The sequence below is a fragment of the Cuculus canorus genome, chromosome 3, assembly GCF_017976375.1.
Source record: "Cuculus canorus isolate bCucCan1 chromosome 3, bCucCan1.pri, whole genome shotgun sequence".
In the NCBI taxonomy this organism is placed as follows: Eukaryota; Metazoa; Chordata; class Aves; order Cuculiformes; family Cuculidae; genus Cuculus; species Cuculus canorus.
The window spans coordinates 54,048,546-54,074,036 of NC_071403.1; the positions used below are offsets into that span (position 1 = coordinate 54,048,546).

The window sequence follows — 25,491 nt, forward strand, 5'->3', positions numbered from 1 at the left end:
TTTTTTTCCGAAAAGGTTTGTTATCCCAACAGGATTCTGCTACCATCTCTGAAAATGGCTCAGTTCTTTAAAATCCACAATGAAAAAGTAAACCCACCTCCTAATAACGAAGATTTCAAGCAAGTTCTAACCCACCACCCTGTACTCCATGAATGTGAGTCAAGCAAGACAAAGAGGCACTCAACTGTATGACTTACTAACAGCTGAGAATACACTTAATGTGAAAAATAAGTGTACCTTCAGTGATTTCTGCCAGTGAATTTTAATTTGCAATCAATCTGGACTGGGAGCCTACATGCAAATCACTAGGACAGCTAACAATCAGTAAAATATTAAGCCCCATTAACAAAGTTGTTTGCAAACACTTGCCTATCTTCCTCCCCCACATGCTTCTGAGCATTTCAAATATGTCACTAACTGGAATCTAACATATGCAACATGTGTAGTGCAAAAGAAAAAGTATGTTCATATAGTCACCATTTCAGATTTCTTCTCAAGCACTGAATGCTCCCAAGGATTTTGTGTTGATTTTGGGAGCCTTTTTCTTGGGTTATTTGCTTGGGTTTGGGTCGGGGGGAGGGGGGGGGGGGGGGGGGGGGGGGGGGGGGGGGGGGGGGGGGGGGGAAGGGAGTTGTTTGTTTTGGTTTTTTGAAGTAAGCAGTTTCTACTGAAACTGAGGACACAGTTATGCTTGCACAAGACTTACCACTAAATATGGTATACTTTCAGTCATTCATAGCCTACCAAAGAAAGGGGATGTACAGACACATAAGCATAAATTGAGTCTACTGAAAACAAGCATTACAGACAAACACCATAAAATATTCAGCACTGCTTTTTGATTCAGTGGCAGCAAGCGAGCACCACAGTAAAAAGAAATTATTCCATATTCTTTAGCTATAAATCCAGCATCTTGGTCCCCGATGCTCCCAAAACACATTTTCTTGAGGCAATGAATATATTTTGTCAGCTAGCATCACTGAAATTTGAAGCAAAAGCCAAGACTTAGATGCTGCTATGATTTCCTTTGGCAGGAGAGGTCCCACAGCCCCAAAGAAATCAGGCAAAGCTTCTGCAAGTCAAAGTATACTTTCCCCAGCAACCTAGAATGAGCCTGGGTTTGAACAAACACCAGGACACCTGCTGCAGCTCAGTCACCAACAACAACTTCACAAAGTATTTTCTCTAACCTCTCCATCATCCTAGAACTTCCATTCTCACACAGACAGCATTCTAGAGTCTAGACCTTACCCAAATGAATAGGTCACTGGACTCCATTTTTCTACTTCACACACATTTCTCTCTCATTAGAAAAAAAGAACTAGTACAAGATTTAAAAAAGCATCTGTTATAGCATGAAGCAAATTTGTTCTCCACTTGTTGCCAGCACTGCCATATACTGAAAGGTTCTGCTTCACCAGCAGAAGCAACCTGGGCCAGGCTGCTGCTCTGCAAAGCAGTCAGTTCCTCCTGGTCCTGTTCCTGCAGAGCAAACCTCATTGTTAACCTGTTCCAGCTGCCTCGTATCACTGAGATCTCTCCTCCTTTCACAACCCTCCTTCTTAAAGGAGAATGTATATAAATGTTATAAACACATCAGTGCTTTACTACAGCAGAGTTTTAATTGTTCAGCTGTTCTCTCCCTTGCATCGTAGACTGGCAGCTTCTAAGATGCAGCATAATGTACTAAAAAAATGGAAGAGAAGCTTAACATAACTGTCTCACACAAATGAAACAACTGTCACAAAAGTTGAGTTTTAAATGGGTTTTGGGGGGTGGGGGGTTAATTAAAAAAACAGGCAAGCAAACTTTTCTTCAGTACCCACAAATATAAAGTTAATCAAAGTTTATTTAGGAAGAAGTCTGACTGGATTACTTAATAGCCCTTTTCTACTTTCAGTATTGACAGAGCATGTTTATTAAATTTGATCACTTTAAATACTAGGAAAAATGAAGGACTGTGAGGAGGGAAGCGGAATACTGAAGTTACTAGTGTACATTCTATAACTAAGGCCTTCTTAATGGGAGCTGCTAAAAAAATAATTCGGTGGTGAAAAATTCTTCCTATACAACTCAATCTCAAAACACCACGTACTGCTTATATTTGCAAATAAAAACCCCTTTTGGTTAGAAACGCTCTTTTTAACCATTCCTTGCTCCTTTCTCCATCCTACAAAATACTTCATAGACAGTTTTCTAGGAAAAGATTTTCCTAAGCTAAAATCTTATGTCAATTTTATTTGTTCTTCTAGGTTAACTAACACAGCCACTAAGCAATACATTTGTGGGCTATGTAGGCAGTGGTTCATATTTAAGTAACCCAGAACCTTCCCTATAAAAAGGACAATAGGTAACCATGTTTTCTTTATTACGGGATTAAGAGCCTTCAAGATGGCTTCTGTGTTTCAGTTTATAAGAAAAACTGCACTGTGCCTGCAAAAGCAAATTCATTTACCATCTGCAAAACCATCATTTTCACTTCAAAACACTTTTCTAAAACCTGGAAAAATCTCTCAGGAACTTTAGTCAGCTAATTACCTCTGCGATTTAAGGTTTAATTTTTCCTTTCCCTCATTCCGAGCCAAGTCAGAACAAAGCAATTGAAATAAAATAATAAAGCAAGGTTAGAAAAGGGACTCGAGGAGATACAAGTGTCTGATGGAGGCTTTTCTAGCTAACAAATTTGTGGAAAAAAAGGGTTATTCGGAAGTACCTGCTATGCAGAAGGGCTACCAATATTTTGGAGACACTTAACTACATAATCCCTAGAAGCATACACAAGGAATATTTATGATCCAACTACTTCCAGCAAATCAATATACAGAAATACATAACCTTCAAGCACCATAAGTCAGTCCTCTCCTCCAGTCATTGACAAAAATGTAAATAATGTATTACATAAAACCTTAATTGGAGTCTACTCCCCAGCTTGGCAGCTAAAATCTTTCTTTTCCTGTTTGTTCATTCAAACTCTAGTTTATCTTCCTCAGTACAGTCTTTCCATCCAAGTGGGGGGTTGAGCCAACTCCACACCAGTGGACCAAGAATTAATTTAGTGCTTCTCAGTCCTGAGCAGAGATGAGCAAACACCACTGCAATTTGCTAGTTGGTAGTCTGACGACCCTATGATACAACCAGGGCTTCCCTTCTCCAGCCTTCATCAGACGCTCCTGCTGACTGAAGAAGTGTGGGGGGGAGTGTTCAAATACAGAATAGACAGTAAAAATTGGGGAGGGGCAATTTCTCTTGCAGAATTTTAGCATTAGGGTTGCCTCTGGTGCTGAGGGTAAGTCAAGTCTGGCAGCTCCAAGAAAACACTCAAGCAACCATGTTTATCCAAAATGATGAAGACATTTGGGAACACTATTTCTCCCTTTAGAAATTATATGGCCCCACACCATTTTTAGCATGGAAAATCAATTAAGCAAAGCAGGTGAAAGAACAATCCATAAAAGTAAACTAAGGTCACTTGAGACAGGTTGGCTTACCACTCAAATATTGGAAAGCTAGAGGCACGGGCACATGAAACAGTTTCCAAGTTTCATAGTGGTAATGAAAACTTCTGAGGGCCCTTTCTGACAGCTTAGTTAACTCAGCCAGACTAGAAAGTATATCTGGAAGTACAAGGATACTTTTACACAACTAAATCTGATCAAAGATAACATTTCCCCCTCAACAGGCTACTGTAATTACTACAGCAATCCGTATTTGCATGATATTCTGCATTCAGCCCAGTACTCCAGGAATGGATCTAACACCGCCAGGGATTAGCTGCAGGATACCCTTAAAGAAAAGGGCTTTATAGGAGGCAAAGGATCTTCCTTACATGAAATCAGTCAACCTGCAGTGAGACCAGCACTGAAAGGAAGACCAGTTTGTGGCACAACTGGACTGCTCCCATTAGCAAAGAACAATCCAGGTATACCTTTTTACCTTTTCAATCCACTAATTGATTCACTCAAAGCAGCTGATGGTGAAACAAAAGCTGATTAATGTTGTTTTACTGTAAACATGTATGCATCCCAATTTCCTTCAAACAAATTGCCTGGCATCAACCAGGTCCCAAGGAGCTCAGGCACAAACACCACAGTACACCATGAGTACTCGCTAGGGACCAAACAGAGCAGTTAGATCAGGCTGCTTAAAGCCTCACCAAACATGGTCTTGAACACCTCTAAGGATGAGGCATCCACAAATTCTCTTGGCAACCTCTTCCAGTGCTTCAGCACCCTCAGAGTAAAAAAAAAAAAATCTTCCTAATATCCAATCTAAATCTCCTCTTTCAGCTTAAAACCAAGACCTCTCTTCCTATGAAGAAGTATTCTTTGACAAGAAGTCCCCCTCTCCAGCTATCTCATAGGCCACCTTTAAATACCAGAAGGCTGCTCTAAATTCTCCCTGGAGCCTTCTCTTCTCTAGGCTAAACAACCCTAACTTTCTCCGCCTGCTCTCATAGGGGAGGTGCCCCAGCCCTCTCATCACTTCCATGGCCCTCCTCTGGACTCGCTCTGACAGATCCATGTCCTTCCTATGTTGAGGACTCCAGAACTGAACGCAGGTAAGGTCTCACAAGAGCAGAGCAGAGGGGCAGAGTCACCTCCCTCAACCTGCTGGTCACGGTTCTTTGGATGCCCAGGATACAGTTGGCTTTCTGGGCTGCAAGTGCACATAACAGCTGCTTATCCAGCACCCCCAAATCCCTCTCTTCATGGCTACTCTCAATCCATTCTTTGTCCTGCCTGCAAATTGTGCTTGGGATTGCCCATCTTTGCTACCCATGTCTGTGTGGGAAGCTTAGGATTTGAGAAAAGTCTCTCCAAAGAGAAGCAAATTAAAATGTTTACTTTCATAGCTGACAGTGAATAGCCTACACGACCAACAAGAGCAGAGCATCTGCCATTGCTCCAAAGCTGATAGGCAGCTGAAGATACACAGCACTACCACTAAGAATAAGAACTACCACATTATAATTTTGTTGTGCAAGTCTTAAAGGGAACCACAGCATTTTACCCCTGCCTCCAAATTAATTGTTGCTGTGTTAAAAATTTACAGAGCCATCAAAAAGAGATTGATCGGTTTTAATTATGAAGCTTCATACAGAGAAACTGAGAAGTACTTGACAGATTGCCTAGCCCCCAAGCTTGTCCAAGAAATTACTTAATGCTTCACAAGGTTTCTCACTATTATTGCCTAAAATATTAATGTAATCACCATGTGGCCAAAGTGTTTTAAAGCTGAAATAAAATTAAAAAAGAAAAACGCCCAAAAACCCCCCCACAAACCCACCAATTTTATTAGACCTTGACATCATACTAAATCAATTGTGGAATTGTTTGTCAAAACCTGCACACACACATTATCAAATATAAGATTATTCTCATCAGAAATACTTCAACCTTTGTCATTTTTATTCATCTTCATTGTGTACAGTAATATCAATCACATGACGATAGCTATCACTCCCTAAGTATCTGAGACAGTGAAGGGCAGCATCAGGGCAGCTACAACCACAGGATGCAGAGGCACTGAGTTTAAGCTTTAGACAAGGCTTTTCTCATACCTGCACCAACCAGACAATGAATTGGGCTGAGATCACCAAGGTATCAGAACGAGCTAAGCATAATCCCCATCAGCAAGACTGGCAAGAGAAACTGTCCTGATTGAACCACACTGCCCAGATCCTGCTGCTCTAAGACATCCCTGACAATGGGGATATTTTAGACCTATGAATATGTTAGATGTCCCAAGCAAGTATATGCAGACAACTTCCTATTGAAAAAATGACTGCTGTCATTTTAAACACACTTTTTTTCCAAGAATGTGTCAAACAGCCATAAAACTCTAATATATAAAGCTCTAAAGCTCATTGTGTTCATTCTGTTTGCTCCAAGTCTCATTTACCTGTAGTTTTTGTTCATCTTCCACACCTTGCAGCCCTGACAGACGGTTCTCAGCCTCATCCAGCCACTTCATTAGACTGTCATGTTCCTTCTTATACTGGGAAAACACTGGAGAGAGTTCCACCACCTGCCTGCTTTGAAATGACCTGCACTCCTACAATCCAATTTATTGGGGAAATAGTACAAGAGGGAATCAGCAAGTAGATCACATTTATTTGAAAAACAAAAATACTTGAGGGATTCAATTGAAGTTTCAAAACATGCAATAGCAGCCATCTTTTTTTTTTTTAAATAGCTATGTTCTCTTTATTGGTACAGCTATGTAATCAAAGCCAGCCTAAGGGTCTCAACCCTGCCTTTGACCTACACCTGACTTACCAATTCTAATATGATTCAAACAGGTGGGCTAAAAGGAGTATAAAAATGCAGATGCCCTTTTTTTCTACACAAAAATATTTTTAATATAGCATGTGTACAATACTACCACAAGATAAAGAGAGTCCACAATTGCTGATAACACCCTCTAAAGAAAGGAAGCAGAATCCCAGAGCAGATTCATATTTGCACAAGCCTCTTCAGCTGGGAGATCAATGAATGTGTTTGTGTATATGTGTCTTTGTGGTCATGCTTTACACAGCCTGGTGATGGAGACAAACCTCTGCTGGAGGCCTAAAGACAACTGAAGCAAATGCCCAACTGTCTGCACCTATCTATGTTAATACATATGGGCTGGCCCTCTGTGAAGCTGTGAAAAGGACTTGAAGAAACAAACCAATTCCCGAAAACTTTGGAATGATAAAAGTCATTTTGGAACTGCAAAGATTCACAGAGTCAGACTGTGTATGCACATTTAAATCATACCCAGAGAATCTTATATGCTAGAAAAGTCATATCCGGGTTGTAAGTGGGATACAAAAGGAAAGACTGCATAAATTAAGTATAGTAATTATCATAATCCTACCTGCACATTGTTGTACTTTTTCTGCAGAAGCAACAGTTGTATGCGGATCTTCTCTCTCTTATGGTCCTCCATAGGCTGCTGCAACAACTGCCCTCCTCTCTGTAAAACTTCTTCAATCTGAGCTCTTTCTTCATCCAGCTAAAATTACACAAGACTATTATCTACAGAAAGCTATGGTTTCAAAAATAAATTTATTAGCTGCTCAAATATTACCAGTAATGCCACTAAACTGTTGTTTCATTATCCAAACACGAGCTAAACAAATTCAGGTGGGGCTCTCCTCAACTACCAAATCCTAGTGACCCTCCAGTACTCAAAGGGGGCGTACAGAAAAGATGGGAAAGGACTTTTTGTCAGTGAGGGCAGGGACAGGATAATGGGTAATGGTTTTAAGATGAAAGAGGGGGGATTTAGATAAGATATTAGGAAGAAATATTTTACTGTGAGGGTGGTGAGACACTGGAAAGGGTTGCTTAGAAAAGTCACGAATGTCCCCATCCCTGGAGATCTTCAAGGCCACTTTGGATAAGGCTTTGAGCAACCTCATCTAGTGCAAAGTGTCCCTGCCCATGGCAAGGGGTTTGGAGCTACATTTTGAAAGTCCCTTCCAAACCAAACCATTCTAAGGTTCTCTGAAAGTACAGGAAAGCTGTGCAGCATTCCCAGCAACTTAGTAATTCCCTTCACCTTCTGCATAAAGGGATTTTCCTGGAAGAATTCCCTTTTGAAGTCTGGAGGAATACAACAGAAAATAGAAAGTAAATTAGACAGTTATTTAATAGTTCCATTGGTCACAAACCTTTTCATCTTCCCCACTCAACTCCAGGTGCCTTTCCACAACTTTTAACATATTCTGTACGTCACACTCAAATTTTTCCAGATCTGGAAAAGCTATTCTGACTTCACAGGGCTCTGACATGACTGGAAGTCGCTCTTGCCCAACAAGCATCTGCAAAGCAAAACCAAAAACATTGTTCAACCTGAAAATTTAGTCTGAGCTCACACATACAGTCTAGTGATTTAAACCAATTCTCCATGAAGACATACCATGTCATAGGACCGTAAGATATTAGCATTATAAAAATGCAAGAGTTCAGAGTTGTTTGACCTAATACAGAGTTAAGCTTGGACACAGTATTGACAGGTATTATCAAGCTTTATCTTCAAACTTCAATTTGAGCATTTTGGTCTCAAAACAAAAGTCCTCCAGTGACATTAGCTTATGGTGGGTTTTAAAGTTTATATAAATATGTACTGCAATATATACATTTTTGTGAATCTTCATAGCAGTTATTCATAAATTTTCCCTTGCAACTCAAGTCATCACCTGCAACTTAGGTAAAAAAAATCAGGTGGTCTAAAATGACATATCTATGCTTCAGAGAGAATCAAAAGCAGCAAAATGCTGTTCTAACACAAAGATCTACTTCAGGAAAATATTTTTTATGGGAAGGGTCATTGGGCACTGGAATAGGCTGCCTATTGGGGAGGTGGTTGAGTCACCTTCCCTGGAAGTCTTTAAGGGACAGGTGGACCAAGTGCTGAGGGGCATGGTTTAGGGAGTGTTAGGAATGGCTGGACTCAATGACCCAGTGGGTCCCTTCCAACCTAGTGATTCTATGATTCCTAAAGCTACGTGCCATCATTTTGGCATAGACTCCTCCCCAATCATATTTTGGGGCTCACTCATCCTCACCTTGGCACTTTTAATGTGCTGAGAGACCTTCTCAAAGTTCCTGTTCAGTTCTGCCAGCTTGGGTTCAACAAGTTCACGGCATGACACCCCCCGACCATTCATTAGGATGATAGCCTGATCACGCACATTATCCACTCGAAGACTGACATCATCTAATTCAGATGTTAAACGCTAAGAAGTGAAAGAAAAATGCAAATGGTTACTCCAAGACAGACATTTTTAAAAAAAAAGCAAGCAGTAAACCTCAATCAACTTAATTTAGAATCCAGAGGCAGTTACTTGACAGCAACATTTCCTACCTTAACAGTTTCCTCTTTTTTGCTTGCTGACTTTTTCTCAATCTCATCTAGCAAGGCTTCAGCCTGATACAACCAAGTACTTATGTGGGCAACATTTTCATCAAAAATTTCCAGCTGACTCTGATGATTCTGGAAAGAGATTAAAAAAAATGTATCAATTTGAGAAACTTAAAAACTTAAAAAAACTCCTCTCCCACAAAAATCAATATAACAAAAACCCTGCCAAAAGTCACCATTATGAGTAAAAAGGAGATTAATGCAATAAAGTGCTTTGGACACCACCTTAGACAAATTAAATTGTTCCTTTCACCTTCAATAAGTGTTTACAAGGATTTAGTTTTCATTGTATACACCTCAATACTACTGTTCCCAGCTCACAGAAATGAAAACAAATAGTTGAGGTAGTCTGTTCAACTAAATAAAGATAGACGATGTATTACAACATTACAGCCAGACCACATCATCTCAGTTGACCAAGAAACCTGCAATTTTTTAAATCATCACTAGCAGAAACAGGAGTATGCATTTTGTGCAGTGGTTATTGCTCTGGCTTGTTATTTTGAGGGGCTTTTTGTTTTGTCTGTGTGTTGCTTTTTTTTTAACTGGAAGGAGATTACACCAAAACTTATAAATTAAAATAGTCAAGTTTTGTTATTTTACTGATTACATAATATTTCTTCCTCTTAAGTGACCACATGGTAAACTTATTAGGCCTGCTTTCATCTGCAGTCAGAAATGGTAATATTAAGTGCCACAGACAGAAGCAACACATTCTGTGTGACAAAAAGCTATTAGAATCACAGACGTACCATTCTGCTTAAGCACAAGGCTTTTCACACAAATAAAGGGTAGCTAAGCTTTGATCTTTTAGACTAACAAATAAAAGGGAAGAAAAAGAAAAAGCTTGATTGTTTTCAATACCAACATCAAGAAACTTATCTCCACCTAGTGAAAGACCAGTTTAACTTAAAGGATAACAAGGACAACAGTCAACACCAGACATGAAAGTAATTTAGAAGGTTTTTAGCTGTGGATCATCCTTAGTGTATATACAAATAAAGATGAATTACTCAACTACTCTTAATATGGACATCATTGTATTACGAAACAAACCTGCAACAGGCACTGGACAGGATGCAGAGGGTTCACCATCCACGTTTAGGTATACACTGAAGTTTCCATAATTTCAGCCTATATCAGAGGTTTCTGAAGGTGGACTGTCATAACTAGCTGAATGCCACAGAAATACCTTAACTATCCAAACACAGTCTGATACCAGCATCAGTTGTAGACTGTTTCATGTCTGTTTTGCAAAACTTGCAGCTTCAAGCTGTATAATATAATATGCTTAGTCTTGCATTTACTCATCCAAGCCCATGCTGTTGGCCTTAACTCTGATATGGCATACTCATACCATTATGGGCTGTCCGAAAAACCAATAGGCTAACAGAGGGTCCCCAACTGCTTTGCTTAACACCACTAGAAGATACCAACTGCACATTAAACAGTCGTCATATGGGTCTTGAGGAAATCTATCAACACAAAACAGCTCTGCTCATGCTAGAGCTGGCATAGATGTTTCTTTCAGGCTGAAAAAAGCACAGCACACAGCAGTCTCACAGAAACAAGTCCTTTTGTTTTCTATCTACATTAATATATCCGTAAGATTATAGAAAGTTACATAGAAAACACAAGATCCAATATCTGGGCTCTAATTATAACCTGTTACGAAACAAAAAAAAACCCATTCTCATAACCGGGTGTTTTTTCCCCCCCTCATTTTAAGCTGGCAGAATCAAACACTACCAGTTATTGAGTAAACTCACTAGAAGTTTTATGAAAGCTTGTACCTCCCATAACCTACTCAGTTTATGTGTGATGGTAGATGTCCATTTTCAGGATTGAAAAAGAAAAGTTATTTCTGTGCACTAGTGTAGCAAGAATTGTACTAAGGGCTAAATAACAAGTAGACATAAAAGCTAGCACTATTGGTATAGCAGTAGAGAAAGCAATAAAATATTAACAGGGAAGAGGTACAAGGAGATACACTTGTAAATACAGACAAAAGATTAAAAATGTAACGTGATGGGACATAAAAGGGGCAGAGGGAGAAAGGAAAGAAAGATTAAAACAACATGTGTGAAATGTCTTCACTAAGCACTTGCTGGATTTTTTTTCTAGAAAAGAGGAACTGCATCACGAAGTTTAGGGAGAGAAAGAACCTAGAGTGTCCTAGCACCAAAGCCAGAAAAAGAAAGGCAAAGTAAAAAAGGTTAAATCTAGTTTTATTCTCTACAACTAAGCAGGTTATTCCCTCTAGGTGAAGTTAACTGTCTGCCTGGAATATTTACATAACTTCATCACGCTCACATCCAGATTCTGCATTTTCATCTCCTACCCACTGAGCAACACCCACTACTACCAAGCACATGGCACCAGAACCTATCAGCAAATCTAACACACTTGCAGGAACAGTTTCCCAGCTTTCTCATTGTATATAACCTTGTGACTGACCTCTTCATCTACAGAGCAACCACCTTTAAGTCCATGAAGCACCATGGAAGCTTCACATCATAGCGAAGTGAGACAAGTAAAAGCTGCAACTGCTTCTGGTGTGTGAAGGCATAACCACCCTGAACATTTCTCACACATGCAACTTACCAACAAGGTGTCACACCAGTCCTCAGTCCAGGTCCGAACTCTGCTCCAGCCAGCATTCAGGACACAAAGCTTCTCCTCCAAGGAAGCCTCACTCCCTTCCACCAGAGCCTGGAGTGCGGTGCAGCTTTCTGTGATGCTCTTCAGATCAGCTTTCCTCCTCTCCAGCTCCCTCAGCACATTCTGAAAGAAGAACCACCATTAACATCGCACATTGCTCCCAAGCACAAGGGCCAGGAAAGCACACTTTCACCTCCACAGGCAACAAATATTATCACAGACGATCTTCACTTGAGAAAAATCAAACCAAGTAGGAATACCTTCTGCTTATACTTTGTAGATACTTTTTTTTTGAGAGAGACAGCAAACATGACAGTACAACGCATGTAAGTGTCCTAAATAACTTAGCTTGAGACCTCTTTAATTTGTTGTTTTACAGTACCTTCATAGTTCTTTTTCATAGGTAGTTAAAGCAAGTGCACCATATCACATTATAGGTCCAATTTTAAAAGGTTCTTTTCTGTGCTGTCAAGCACCACAGAGAACACAATTTAAAAGATATCTTGGATTTCTTTGCATCTTTTCCTATTGAAGTACTTTCACAGCTGGCAACAATGAGAAAAGTTTTTTGAGAACCAACCACATCAGTACTGCACATACTCAAATCACTTGCTATGTATTACAGAAGCCCTATTGCTATATTACCCATACATAGATATGTAAATATATATGTATCTAATATTGTTTCCAAGTAATTTCTGATTTTAAATAGGTTTTTTAATCTAAAAAAGAATCGCCTTCTTTGAAAGACTGCATACTGACATACAAGTTAACTAATATGTCATCTCTTGAATATCAGTATATGATTTTGATGTGGAAAAAAGCACCTCTTGCCTTACAAGATCACTGACTATTATTAATAGCATCCAGCTACTTAGAAAGCTTTCCAATGTCAGTGTACAATGTGTGGACGAAAGCAGTTGATCACAACTAGTGTCTGGAGCTCCTTGAACATCTTATCTGTGAAGTAAATTTATTATTTTATGTAACTTTTTACCTTAGACAGCAACAAATACTCAAGTTCCTACAATTTAAAGTTCTCTCTAGAAAACCCGAAAACAGGAAGGACAATTTGCATGCAAGGGCCTGTCTTCCTGGAACACAGCGTAAAAGTTCATCAAGCATTTGCATTATTTATAGATGTAAAGTAAGAATGCTTCAGTAAGTATTTAAAAGCTTGTTTGGAAGGAAATTTTAGGGATACCGCCACAGTAGAAACAGTGCTAACTATAATCCTGAGTGAAATGTGTGATAACAGTAATTAGATGGTTTTCTAATTTTGTAAGCTTTCAAGTTTAAAGATTGAACGGAGACCTATTCCAAAAGTAAAGGGTGAAAGAAACCAATGGCTGGGAACACCAGTATTGCTGAAATGTATTACCTGACACTGGTTGCTAACTTCAACTATTACATAAGATTCTACAGTGTGAGAAAAATCAATACTTTAGTTAAAAAAAATTAGAGAGCATTCACCTGCTTCTATGAAAAGTTGCAATTCATAGAGGAAAGAAAAAAGGAATTACAGGAGCTTTTTTTTTTTTGCAAAGTCATAACTTTGAAGACAACTTTTGCAATGAAAAGCTACAATGTTTCATTAGAAGTGTTAATGAACTTTGTTTGCTCTACTAGTAGGATATTTCACCCAGTCCAAAACTACATTTACTCACATTTAAGGTTACTATACCTATGAACTGTGTTAGAAACAGTGACTTAAATACCTAGTAATACCAAATATGTACTAAATGGCCAGTGAAATATTAAAGGTATTAAGTTTGAGGCAAGACACCCAAGATGAAACGGATCAGACTCAGTAAGGTACTAAATATGATCCACTGAATATACTGGCAGCTGACGATGTAAGAGATTCTGGAACAAGTTACAGGGATTTAAGTTCATAGTCACTTGTACATAGTATTGCTATAATATTAAAAATTTATTCTACAGATATTTCGAGCATGCTCACCTTGGCCCAGGCAATTTCTGAATCCAGATCAGAAAGCAAGCTCTCTGAAGTGGACTTCTGCACGAGCTCAGCCTCAGTGGTAGCTAGCCACTCGGACAAAGAGGCAGCCTCTTTCCTCATTTTGCGTGCCAGCTGAGACGCTCTTTCAAGGTCTTGTTTTCCCTCCGTCACCTAGGAAAAAAAAAAAAAAAAACAAGGAAAAAACCAAACGTAGGTTTTAAAAGACAACAAAAATGGAAGTACTAGCCAGCTAAAGTACCACACAAATACATAAAATTCTTGCATCTAAAGACATCTTGTACTAGGAAAAGACCGAAAAGTTATTTATAAACATCTGTATCTTAGTATACAAAGCAGAATATATAAAAGCTTGAATAATTTTAAACTAAGATACACCTAAAGCGGACAAAGAAACCTTCATACTAACTTAATACAGCTAGTAATGAACAACAGATGTTTAAATTTTGTTTAATATGATCTTTTAACTGAAACTCAAGTGAATATAGAATCCAGTCAGTCACAGCTAAAATCCAGTTCCTTTTTGTATTTTGCTAGCAGAAAGCTGTAATGAAATTTCACTGGAAATCTAGTCTATCCTTGAAAATATCTCAGTAAAGTGAATATGAAAATGTGATGTCTGCTGCAGTATAATCAATTCTATTTCACACCGGCTACACAACTCATCTGGTCAAACTTTAACACAGACTTGAGAATAAATCCAACCATAGCAGTCAATCAATCGACAATGAGAAATTGCCTTCTATCTCAGCTTAGCGTTTGCATATGTTAATTGAAAATAATGCACTTTTTGAAGATATAGAAAAATTAACTCAGACAAACAAAATCATAATGTTATACTGCAAAAAAAACCTATGCCTTTTTATCCTTTCCCAATTTCTTGTCCACATGTTGAGTTATAGATGCACAGGTTCCACTAGAGTCCACACTTTCATGAATGTTCTCTAATTAACAATAAAAACATATTTCCTAGGGCCCATTTCAAGATATTCTAACAATGTAATCTGGCCACTTACTCTGAGCTTTATTCACAGAACAGTGAAGAGGCATGAGTCTGCTTGGACTTCTGTCTTAATTTAGGTAGGAAAAGAATGTCCCATTTTCCCCCAGTCCCTAAGGATTTCACCACTTGTAAACACGCCACTTGGATAAATAACTACCCAGGAGCTCAGTGGTGCAGTTGTCACACCAGAAGGATGGGAAGTCCTCCACAGGGACCTGGAGAAGTGGGCCTCTGCAAACTTCATGAGGTTCATCAAGGTCAAGCACAAGATCCTACGCCTGGGTTGAGACAATCCACAGTTTCAATATAGGATGGGGATGATGTGATTGCAAACAGCCCTGCTGAGAAGAACTTGGGTGTGCTCACTGAAAAGAAGCTTGACATGAGCTGGCAATGCACGCTTGCAGCCCAGAAGCCCAACCATGTCCTGGGCTGCACCAAAAGAAGCGTGGCCAGCAGGTCGACGGGGAAGATTCTTCCCCTCTACTCTGCTCTTGTGAGACCCCACCTGGGGTAGTGTCCAGTTCTGGAATCCCCAACAGTAAGAAGAACATGGAACTGTTTGAACTGGTCCAGAGGACAGCCACAAAGACGATCAGAGGGCTGGAGCACCTCTGCTATGAGGACAGGCTGAGACAGTTGGGGTTGTTCAGCCTGGAGAAGAGAAGGCTTCAAGGAGACCTTACAGCAACCTTCCAGTACCTGAAAGGGGCTCATAAGGGGGAGGAAGGGGAAGAACTTTTTACAAGGGCATGTAAGCGATAGGATGAGGGGGAATGGCTTTAAATTGGAAGGGGAAAGGATTTAAGCTAGACCTTAGGAAGAAATTCTTTATGATAAGGGTGGTGAGGCACTGGCACAGGTTGCCCAGGGAAGCTATGGGTGCCCCATCCCTGGAGGTGTTCAAGGTCAAGTTGGATGGGGCCTTGGGCAGCCTGCTCTAGTGGGATGTGTTCCTGCCCATGGCAGGGGGATTGGAACTAGATGATCTCCAAGGTCTTCTTCCAACCCAAACCATTCTATGATTCTATGATTATCTTGCAGACTGGTTTACAAGCAGTACAACAGTGCTCAAAGACTTTAATAAATAGCAGGCCAGCTTTGCCAGAATGATGAAAGCTTTATAAGCCTTCCTTTTGTCAAGGCTACATCCCCTTGAGGAACATGCTGAGCAGAGAGGTCTTGCACAACTACAGCACTGTTATGTCTAATCTTTAGTCTCTGAGTGCTCATGGATGTAGCAACTAGCCTGTACAGTATCAGCTTCAGAATCAAACTTAACAAGGCATCTGACATCAAAACAACAAAGAAGAGAATTTATATGCAGACAAATGTTCATATGTACATTTGTTTTTCTTACCTGTGCCCCCAAGTCATTGTAAAGAAACTTCAAGGCTGTCAGTTGTTCATCCATCCCTTTTGGATTATCTGTTTGTTGTTTCTGTACAATTTGCCGTCCTGTCTTGATGACAGTTTCAACCTCCAATTTCACCTCACTGAGGGTCTTATAGAGTTTCTAAAACACACAAATACTTATTTGGCAGTTTGCATTGCATATTTTCAGACTCTGCTTGATCTGGAGGCCTGATTGCTGGGCTATGGATTAAGAGAAATGCCTGCCAAGATTTCAAACTCAATGTTTCATATTTTATGCTATTTAATTTTCACCCCAAAAATAATTATCCCAATAATTCAGCAATGTTTACTCCATAATATCACCACACGTGGCAAGGCTAATATTGTGATCTGTACTTGATCTTATGTATGCTATTTTTACTGTTCAAATACTAAAAACCAAGCAAACTTGCCCCTGGAGTAATGCTTCTCAGTAACTTGAGAATGAACCAGGGCAGAGAGTTCATAAAAACTCTGCTGTTCCACCACATCTGTTACCAACAAACCAATATTGTCTCTACATTCTCGCCAAGAAGAATTAGAGGTTTTTAGTTATCAATGGTTCTATTGGCATTTTGTGAAAAGTTTTAACAGTTTCATCAGGACTTTAAGCAAAATTTCCTCAGGAGATAGTTTAGGGAAGAAGACTCACACATGAAACACCCTCAAGCATAAGTTAAGAATATTGCATCCTTACCATGCATCTGTCCAGATGAGCTTGGATTATTTCTGGATCAGTATCCTTCACATCCAAAACATGAAGTTCCGCTTTTACACCATCCAACACCCGCTTGCAATCCAACATGCGCTGTTCAAAATTGGCTGGTTTCTGGAAAAGCTGATACTTTGTAGATACTTCACGGAGTTTTCTCTGTTTCAATAAATATTAAAAGACTATTTTAAATTAAATGTTTTCGGAAGTGCCGGTATTGATGTGTCCCATTTCCCAGATTCTACCTTGTCTCTCATGTCACCACAACTCAGTATACATGGCAACACTAAGTGCCAAGCCAAATTCCATTACCTAGTCTTAATTTCCACCTGAGTTGCAAGAGCTCTATAATTCTGTATCATATGTTTTCAAAATATCCATTCTACTAAAACAGAGACTTTCTGACTCTCAGCATTTGTCCCATGATACTTACAAAATCTCAGCTTCCTTAAATTTCTCTAGTGATACTTGCTTCCTAATGAAAGCATGTAGGAGCATATCCTATTTACTTCTGAGGTTCAGTTGACCGCACCAAACAATTTACAGGTTGACAACAGCAGCATGTAATTGAAAACAAAAACCTCTTCAGGTATAAATTCTTAGCGCAATTCTCATTTTTACCTGCAAAGCATCCAGCTGTGTTCCACCACGAGGAGACCTGCATTCAGGAGAAGCAGGAGGGAAAGAGCGAGCACTTTTCTTGAGCTCCTCCAAGGTGGATTCGTGAGCTGCAATCTCCGCTTGAATTTTCTGTCATGTCACAAAAACAAAACACATTACAAAAATGCTTTTGCTGAGGGGAATAGGAACTTGCTGATCACCTACTACCTACCAGAAGTAAATCTACTCTGTAAAAGTTAAACACTACCAGGTTTACTTTAAATATTCTGTCTCTGGTGACAGCTTGGTAAATTGAAATCAGTTAAGATTGTTATTCACTACCTTCTTCTTAAGACAGGAAAACAATCCAAATTACTGAAGACATCACCTCAGCACGAGACTGAATTCATGAGGTCTTCAAAAATTACTAAGTCTAGGCTGAACACTGCTGTGAGATATTTCAAAACATTTTATAGTGAAAAGCTATACTGGAATACCTGGGCCTCCTGGGGCATCTGAAAGGCATCTATCCTATCAGTCAGGTAAGATGTCAGTTGTCTATCCAACTCCACTAAGTTTTCTTGCAGGACCTGCAACATGTGGTCGGTTTCTCTCATGGTCTGAAGCTGTTGTTCTAAGGCAATCTGTCGACTCACCGCCTGAGTGGGACAGAAAGGTAAGACAAGATGGAGCAGCAATTCAATACAAATTATACTAAACTTCCTCAAAACAAGGTGGGGGAGACAGAAAAAACCCAACGAGGAACACTGTCTAAAATGAGCCCGAGAAATCAGCAATTTTTGAAGCCTGCTGTGATTCATACCAAAAAATGACAAACAGTGTCATAGGAGAGTCCTGCTGCTAGACATACAGGACAGTGAAAACAGGTCTCTATCACCTCAGGAAAGTATACTGTTAAAACCACACCAGTTTCAAAAATTAACTATTCGATGGGAATCAGCGACTTCGTGATACACTGCAGATCAATAGTGTTTGATGCGTAGACTTGCACATTTTCTTTCAAAAAATAAACTGTCTTTCTGTTACAGTGTGAAAACAGACGTTCACGGTTCCTTTCTTCCACTACCTCTCCCTTCAACAGCAAAACTAAGTTCATCTGAAATGTCATTACTTGCACGGAACACAAATCCCCCCCATCAACACACACACAGACCAGTGAGCGCATACATACACATACGTGGAAAACTGTCAACAGCCCAGTGTGCCAGTGCTGTACCAATACAGACAGCTTTTATAAGACAAAGTACTGTTGTAACAGGAAAACCAGGAGTGAATGCTAACTTAAAAGACGGCACACAGCTACTAGCTGAGGGCACTGCATTCACGATGCTCTCTGTAATGAGGATGAACTCAAATTCCCTCTATGACTACACTTTGGCAGCAAGAGAAAAGGACTCTCATCCTATAATTTGGCAGGGGCCCGCGTTACCAGGATAAAGAACACAAGTTAGATTTATGCAACCTGAAACAGTTTTCCTCTACTTGTTAAAACTAGAAAAGATTAAAGTATGAGAAGAGGAAAGAGAGACAATATAAAAGACAGGGAATGAGAACTTTTTCCTTTTGTTCCTTATTTCTGTGTGAGTTCTTCCTAGCTATTTCAAAGAGTGAAAATGTCACTTTAAGTTCCTCATTTTTACAGTTAGCGAGCATCTCACCAATCTTTATGGCAACAGGGAGGTAATATTCACCTCAGTTATTGAAAGGTTCCCCTTGCAACTAGAATTGTCTTTTTATCAAAATTACTTGAAAAAATACCGGGGGGGGCCCTGCACTGCAAGGCTGGCTGCAAGCATGCAAAACAAAACTTGAATAAGTTAAGAAAAAAAGCATCTTGCTCTTTGGGCATTATTCCAAATTGAAAACAGCTGACAACATTGTGAAAGTTTTCCCTTTTTTTCTGTGTATTGCAGTCCTGAATATATGAATGCAGCTATCTAATAGGAATCATTTCAGACCACTGAGCTGAAAAACCCAGTCTACTTCAACCCTGCCCCCAAATTCTTACCAAGTGACTCAATTCCTCATAGCGAGCATTGAAAGCCTCCAATTTTTCACTGATGATATCATCAAGAATCCCGCCATCGATCAGTGTCTGCCCAAGTTCCCGAATCTGGGTTCGATTATCAGCTGGATGACGCAGGACTGATTCCAGGGACTAATTAGCAGAGAGAATTTTAAGGGTCAAGACACTGAATATCACTGCATTTTCAGAGCTGGAAGTGTGGCAGCATGCACAGAAGTTTTACACTTCAAATGTCTTGAAAATGCTCTAGAAGCATGAATTAGTTACAGCTTAATCCATCACGGCACAAGGCAAATAGTGGCCATTTTGCTTTAGATAAACTTCACAGCACTTCTTGTCTATACGTATCATTTCATACTACAGTGCTGGAAGGAATTAATCTTTTTACACAGTGCAGGAAAGAACAAACAATTTTATTAAGGTGATAAGTATAGCAAAATTCAGATTTTGGTGGAGGATCCTGCAAATATCCATTCCAGATTAAAGAGTTCATTTAAACTGAAGAATCAGAATATTCAATGCATTTCAGTATTCTACTGAAGTGCAGACTTCGGGTTTTTTTTAACTGTAGCTACCTGAAACGTTAATAATCCAACAATACAATACAATACCTCAAGAGCATCATTGACAGCATCTAACTTATCCGGCAGATTTTCTGTCATTTGCACCCTTTCTTCCAGACTGTTTAGCCAAGCTGTTTCTAAATCAAGATACTGAAGCAGCTCAATCCAACAGGACCACACCTCCTAGAAGCAACAAAAACATAAATCAGCTTACAACAGACATAGATCATCGGACATCGAAACAGCTTGAAGGAATTATGTTTGAAACATTCACCTAAAACAGGCAAGTAGAAAAATATTCAAAACTTGCCATGGCATAGCAAGCTCTAGACAGAAAAACCTGCAACTATAGTAGCAAAATAAAAAAATACGCAAAAACACACAAGTTTCTAAATTCATGCTAAAAATCGGTGATATCCAGATTCTTACAATGCTTTAAGAATTTAATGAAATTCATTCACTTCTCTTGAAAGGTAGGTCATACACAACCTACTCCAAACTACAATCAACATGTTCCAATTCTCATTGTATTTCAACCTTTAATCTGAGAGAAGTTTGTCATTTTGGAAGACATACAGATGGATAACAGAGTTGTGAGACAAGGTCACTTATTCACACAAATGCTGATTACAGTACAAATTATAAAAGCAAAGTTAGATGATGTCTCAAGGTTTCCAAGGAAGTCATCTCAAGGGAAAGTACCCTTGGAAAGGAGCCACAGCAGAACAAGCTCATGCTGAAGTTACTGAATTCAGTGACAAAAATGGGCATTTTCAGTGCCCTTCTCCATTCCTCTTGTGTCACCTGCCTCCATTTTACTAAGCTGAGAGCTATCATTCTTACCTCCAAAGTGTGGCATTTTCCCCGGATCCGATTGCACAGTAGCTGGTAATTCTCCAGCACAACATTCAGCTCAGTCGCCAGGTCCTGACCGCTGGATGGTACTTTGGTGGCCAACATCTTGATGTTGTCTTTGAGAATCTTCACCCGCACCTCCTTCTGTAACACATCCTCCTTCGCTCTCTGCCCAAAGAAATGTATTACACAATCAGCCCACAACTTCCATATGGTCAGCTCTTCACTACTCAGGCCAAAGCACTCCAGTTTAACTTTGGAATTGTTGCTGCCAAAGTATTCCTGGGTCTGAGCACAATAAAATATGGCACTAACTTGCATTCAGGTCATCAGAGTAAGGATTGAAAAATCTTATTTTGTTCAACATACAGGCCTATTTATCATTTATAGTTTGTTCATTAAAAATCCACAACTAAAAGCAAAAAAGAAAGATTAAGTTAAGTGCTATTTAGATGCTAGGATACAGGGATGAAAAAGAGAAACAAAGGATACAGAAAAGAAAGAGAGTTTACAGAAGTCACAAGTCTCACAGCCCAGTAACTATCTCCCTAAGTTACCCAGGAAAGATGATGCAATTATCCAGGACATATGAGAGTTGGGACCTCTCACACAGCTGTTGGATGCACTAGAGGAACACAAAAGATAGACAACCAGAAGAATTCCTTCAACCCAACTGCAGTCAGAGGAGCTCAGTAACAAACATACAGGACAAACAGTACAACACCCAACATGCAGGCCTGGAGAAATATTATCAATTGTCAAATCATGCCCTAAGCAGAATTCAGCAACCAAGACAGCTGGAAGACGGATCACACAGACCAGTCTAAGCCTCTCTCTGTTGAGACAACTAGAAGGCTCCAGAAATAGTGACTGCCCCATATCTCTTTAATGTTTCAAAGACAGTTTTATAAAGTCAAAACACCTCCGATACATACGGCATTGCACTTTATGATAGTACCTAGTACACGACAGCATTATTGGTGTATGTATATGGCAATCAAAAAAAAACCCAAAAAACAAGCTAATGGAATGGCAACGAATGTAAAATCTGGTGAGCATTATTTTACAGCAGGATTATCACAACCCATCTAACATCATCTTAAACCCATTCCCTCAAACATCAGCAGTTCTATTCTGCGTTCCAATGAGAGCAGAATCAAGCAAGCTCAAAAGTTTTTCAAAACCTTAGGCAAAACTGCTCCTAGTAAAATGTAGTTTACTTTTCCAGTCCTAGAAGTAGTCCCAGCATAAATATTCTTAGTGCAAATGAAAGAGGATAATGTCACAGTAAACTTACTGGCTCACTGGCATATCTGCTAAATTTAAAACTACAGGATACAATTCGGATTTGACAAAGGTAAACATGCTCAAAGACTCTCAGATTCGCCAATGAAAAGAGGGTATATGTTCTTTTCCTGGCTTGCGTTCAGCACGTTGTCAGTCTGAGGTCTCAAATGGCTTCAAAGGACATGACTACATAAACACTTGTTAGACTGCTTCAGAAAGAAGAATTCAAAAAGAAGAATTCAAAGCTTCAAATGGACTTGTCAAAGCATTTGTAAGGGAGAAAAAAATCCTTTATTTTATGCTCCACTCAGTGTAGTGAATACTCATTTAAATGTGTGTACAAGTATAAGTGCATACAAGTCAAAATATTTGTGAAGATATGCCTGGACACACAGATTTAAAAGCAGAGAGAATTAGTGCTTACTCTATACATACAGCCAAGAAAACTATCTATTCAACTGGTAACTTAAAACGAGAAAAATAGCCCCTTTCTTTCCACTTTTTGGCCACTAGTCCCAAAATTAGAGACTGAGGGACCACCATCACTGTTTGCAAGAGATGAGGAATACAAAATAACCTTGTAACAGAACTTAAATTGCTTTTGGAAATATGGAGTTACCATATCTAGGGAGCAAGTAACTTAAGCTCAACAGCTAGAAAAAGAATGCTTTCATAACCACTAACTCAGACAGGTATAACACCACTTTTTCTTTTTCTTTCTCAAGCTTCATCTCCTGCAAAAAGTTTTCATATCCTTAGCATTTATCATGGTATACACAGCAATCCTGGCTCAACAGCTCAGCAAGCTGCTGATCATCCTGAACTCTCTATTCCTCATGTCCAAACAAAACATCCGCTTTTACAGTTTCTGCTTTAAAAATAAAAATTCCACAAAGCAAAGCTGAAAAATACTACTAATCTTGCCTGAGCTCCTTTTCACATCAATACTAATTTCACAAAAGTTCGACCCCCAAAGCCATTAAGTTTTGCTTCTCTTTAATCAAGTCTCAACAATGACCTGTTATTCCTCACCTTCATTTCCTCCACAGCATTCTCTAGCTCTTCAGGGGACTTGTATTCAAAATCTTTCTCCAAATATTCTTCTTCAGCTTGAGTCATCCATTCTTGCATCTCTGCCAAATCCTTCTTCAGATTTACAGCTTTTTCCTGACTTTCAGACAGGCGATTTTTCTGACTAATAATCTAGAATCCAAGGTGGAGGGAAAAAAAACAGCAGTTTTGTTACATTAACGTCCTTGTATATGTGAGAAACCACAAGTCTATGCTACAAGATTTTTCTACCAAAACATTTTCAGTTTTTTTTAATTAACAACAGAGTTTTACAGATATACACACACAAACTCACAATCTCTTTTAGCAGATAAAATCTAGAGTTGAAGGAAGGAAGAAATTGACCTTTTCATTTCATTACACAAACCCTGGAAAAAGTCCAATGGAACAAAATCTCTTCTGATCACAAGGATCATAGACGTATCTTTATGCAGAGCATTAGGACACCCCCTTCAGGCCTCACTCTGTCCCACAGCCCAGGCAATCTGGATTCTATATCAACAGCAAGGTTCAGCAACATAAATCCTCACCAGGCATTGCAACTAAATAAATGTTTCTACAGACAGCAGAAAGCTGCCATAGAAAACAACAAAATACCCCAGACTAAAGTGGAGTCCATTTGTAGTTACTTATTTTTCAAAGCTGCTTTTAAGTAGGTAGAAGTTACATGGGGCCAGAATAATATCCCAGATTTCAGGAACAACAGAACAAAAGAGGTCAGACTTCTATCCACCCCAGAAAGAGCAACATGACACAAAGTGAACTAATGAATTTAGTACAATCAACTAAATCAGAAAAGAAGCACAGTGAACCCCTAGGCACCAAGAAGTACCTGTAATTCAAATAAAACTGTTGTTGCACAGGCATCCCCCTAACGCATTTGCCCTTCTGAAGAATTCACTGGGCCAAGTTAGATTTCAGACACTGACAACGTAACAAGTAAAACACACTCATCCTGCTGTTTCACTAGTTATCAAAGCCACATAACCAAACAGCTGCAGTAACAGCAAGCTCTAGCAACGTATGAAACACTCACCTGTTTGCTCAGTTTCTCCCATTGGGCCTGGCAGTCTACTAACTTAGACTTTGCCCAAGTATTTATGCCTGCAAGAGGCTGAGTTCTTAAAGCAGACTCTATTTCTCTCATCTCTTTCAGTGATGGTTCAATCTTCTCCATTTCATTGACAAATATCTGAGTACACAGAAAAATGCTGTTCTTTAGTAAGATATTACATTAATTGACAGGATACTGACAACTTTGCAATTTTTAATTATTCCAGAGAAACCTTAATAAAAAAACAGACTTAAAAATAATCCTTTGGTGTCCCAGAACAACATAACTATGCAATTAAAACAAAATACAGCTTGACATACACAGTGCAAGTTTTCTAATGTGCCAAATGCCAACATTGGAACAATGCAAGTTTGAAGATGATATGCATTACGTACTCTGTTTATGGCAAACCTCATGCTAATATTTCTCCTAGAAAAAAACATTTAAAGGTACACTGTAATCACTCACTATAAGATTAAATTCTACCTATTTGTGACCATTATGTGCCACTAGCTAGAAGGAATCTTTCTTACTTACCTGTTTCACAGTTATTTGCCTGTTATTTTCATTGCCCTCGGAAGCTTAACATAGAAAACTTTTTACTCACAGATTCAATTCCATAATCACAAAATTGGGAGAAATATATAAACAGTCTCAGAGGAACTAGTGCCAACTCATGGATAACTATTTGTAAATATAGTGAAGACCTTTGAAAGGTACAAAGTGTTATGGCCATGCACAAAGAATGAATTTAAAATATGCCCTGAAGAAATAAGACAATTTTTCTGGCAGGTTTTATGGAACATGCCATGGACAGTATTTTACTCATAAAGCAAAATAAAGAGACGCTATGCATTTGTTTCAAAAGCAAAACTCACTGTGCACTGGTCAAGTTGTCTCTGAAGTCCTTCAGTATCTCCTTGAACAGCCTTTTCTGTCATTAATAAGTCTTTCACACCATCTATCCACTTCTGAATGACTTTGGAATCAGCCTAAATCAAACATAACAGTTGATACAACCCCATGATGAAGTACAGCTCTTGCATTTCAACAACTTCTAGCAGCATCAAAAGAATACTCTACAAGCTGCTAGCATTGCCTTGGTTTTGAATCAGACCATCTTTGTTTTTATTTTTGGTTTGAGTTGGGTTTTTTTTTTCCCCTTCCAATTTCTCTACTCTCAAACTTATATTATAATTAAATTCAAAACAGTGACTCTCACATCCTTGCCACAGCATGGTTTAATCGACACTGCAGTGTTCCAAGCTATGACAGAGAAACATGGGAACAAGTAAGGAGGCAAACGTGGCTTCAAGCAACGTTGTTACTCTTCACATAATGGACCTGGC

At 39.2% G+C, this 25,491-nt stretch overlaps 1 protein-coding gene across 3 annotated transcripts in view; it reads right to left on the bottom strand.

The window, feature by feature from the left end:
- The window catches only part of UTRN (utrophin), a 336,261-nt gene that overhangs the window by 231,156 nt on the left and 79,614 nt on the right, over nucleotides 1-25,491 (bottom strand). For all 3 annotated transcript variants that reach the window (XM_054061674.1, XM_054061672.1, XM_054061671.1), the window contains 17 exons: nucleotides 25,021-25,134; nucleotides 24,125-24,280; nucleotides 23,050-23,220; nucleotides 20,719-20,898; nucleotides 19,924-20,058; nucleotides 19,295-19,444; nucleotides 17,763-17,924; nucleotides 17,287-17,415; nucleotides 16,651-16,824; nucleotides 15,919-16,074; nucleotides 13,538-13,708; nucleotides 11,518-11,697; nucleotides 8,857-8,985; nucleotides 8,558-8,728; nucleotides 7,661-7,810; nucleotides 6,862-6,999; nucleotides 5,902-6,054 (listed from right to left, as the gene is read on the bottom strand). In XM_054061674.1, the coding sequence (XP_053917649.1) occupies nucleotides 5,902-6,054; nucleotides 6,862-6,999; nucleotides 7,661-7,810; nucleotides 8,558-8,728; nucleotides 8,857-8,985; nucleotides 11,518-11,697; nucleotides 13,538-13,708; nucleotides 15,919-16,074; nucleotides 16,651-16,824; nucleotides 17,287-17,415; nucleotides 17,763-17,924; nucleotides 19,295-19,444; nucleotides 19,924-20,058; nucleotides 20,719-20,898; nucleotides 23,050-23,220; nucleotides 24,125-24,280; nucleotides 25,021-25,134 (2,619 nt within the window). The remainder of the gene's footprint in view (nucleotides 1-5,901; nucleotides 6,055-6,861; nucleotides 7,000-7,660; nucleotides 7,811-8,557; nucleotides 8,729-8,856; nucleotides 8,986-11,517; nucleotides 11,698-13,537; nucleotides 13,709-15,918; nucleotides 16,075-16,650; nucleotides 16,825-17,286; nucleotides 17,416-17,762; nucleotides 17,925-19,294; nucleotides 19,445-19,923; nucleotides 20,059-20,718; nucleotides 20,899-23,049; nucleotides 23,221-24,124; nucleotides 24,281-25,020; nucleotides 25,135-25,491) is intronic.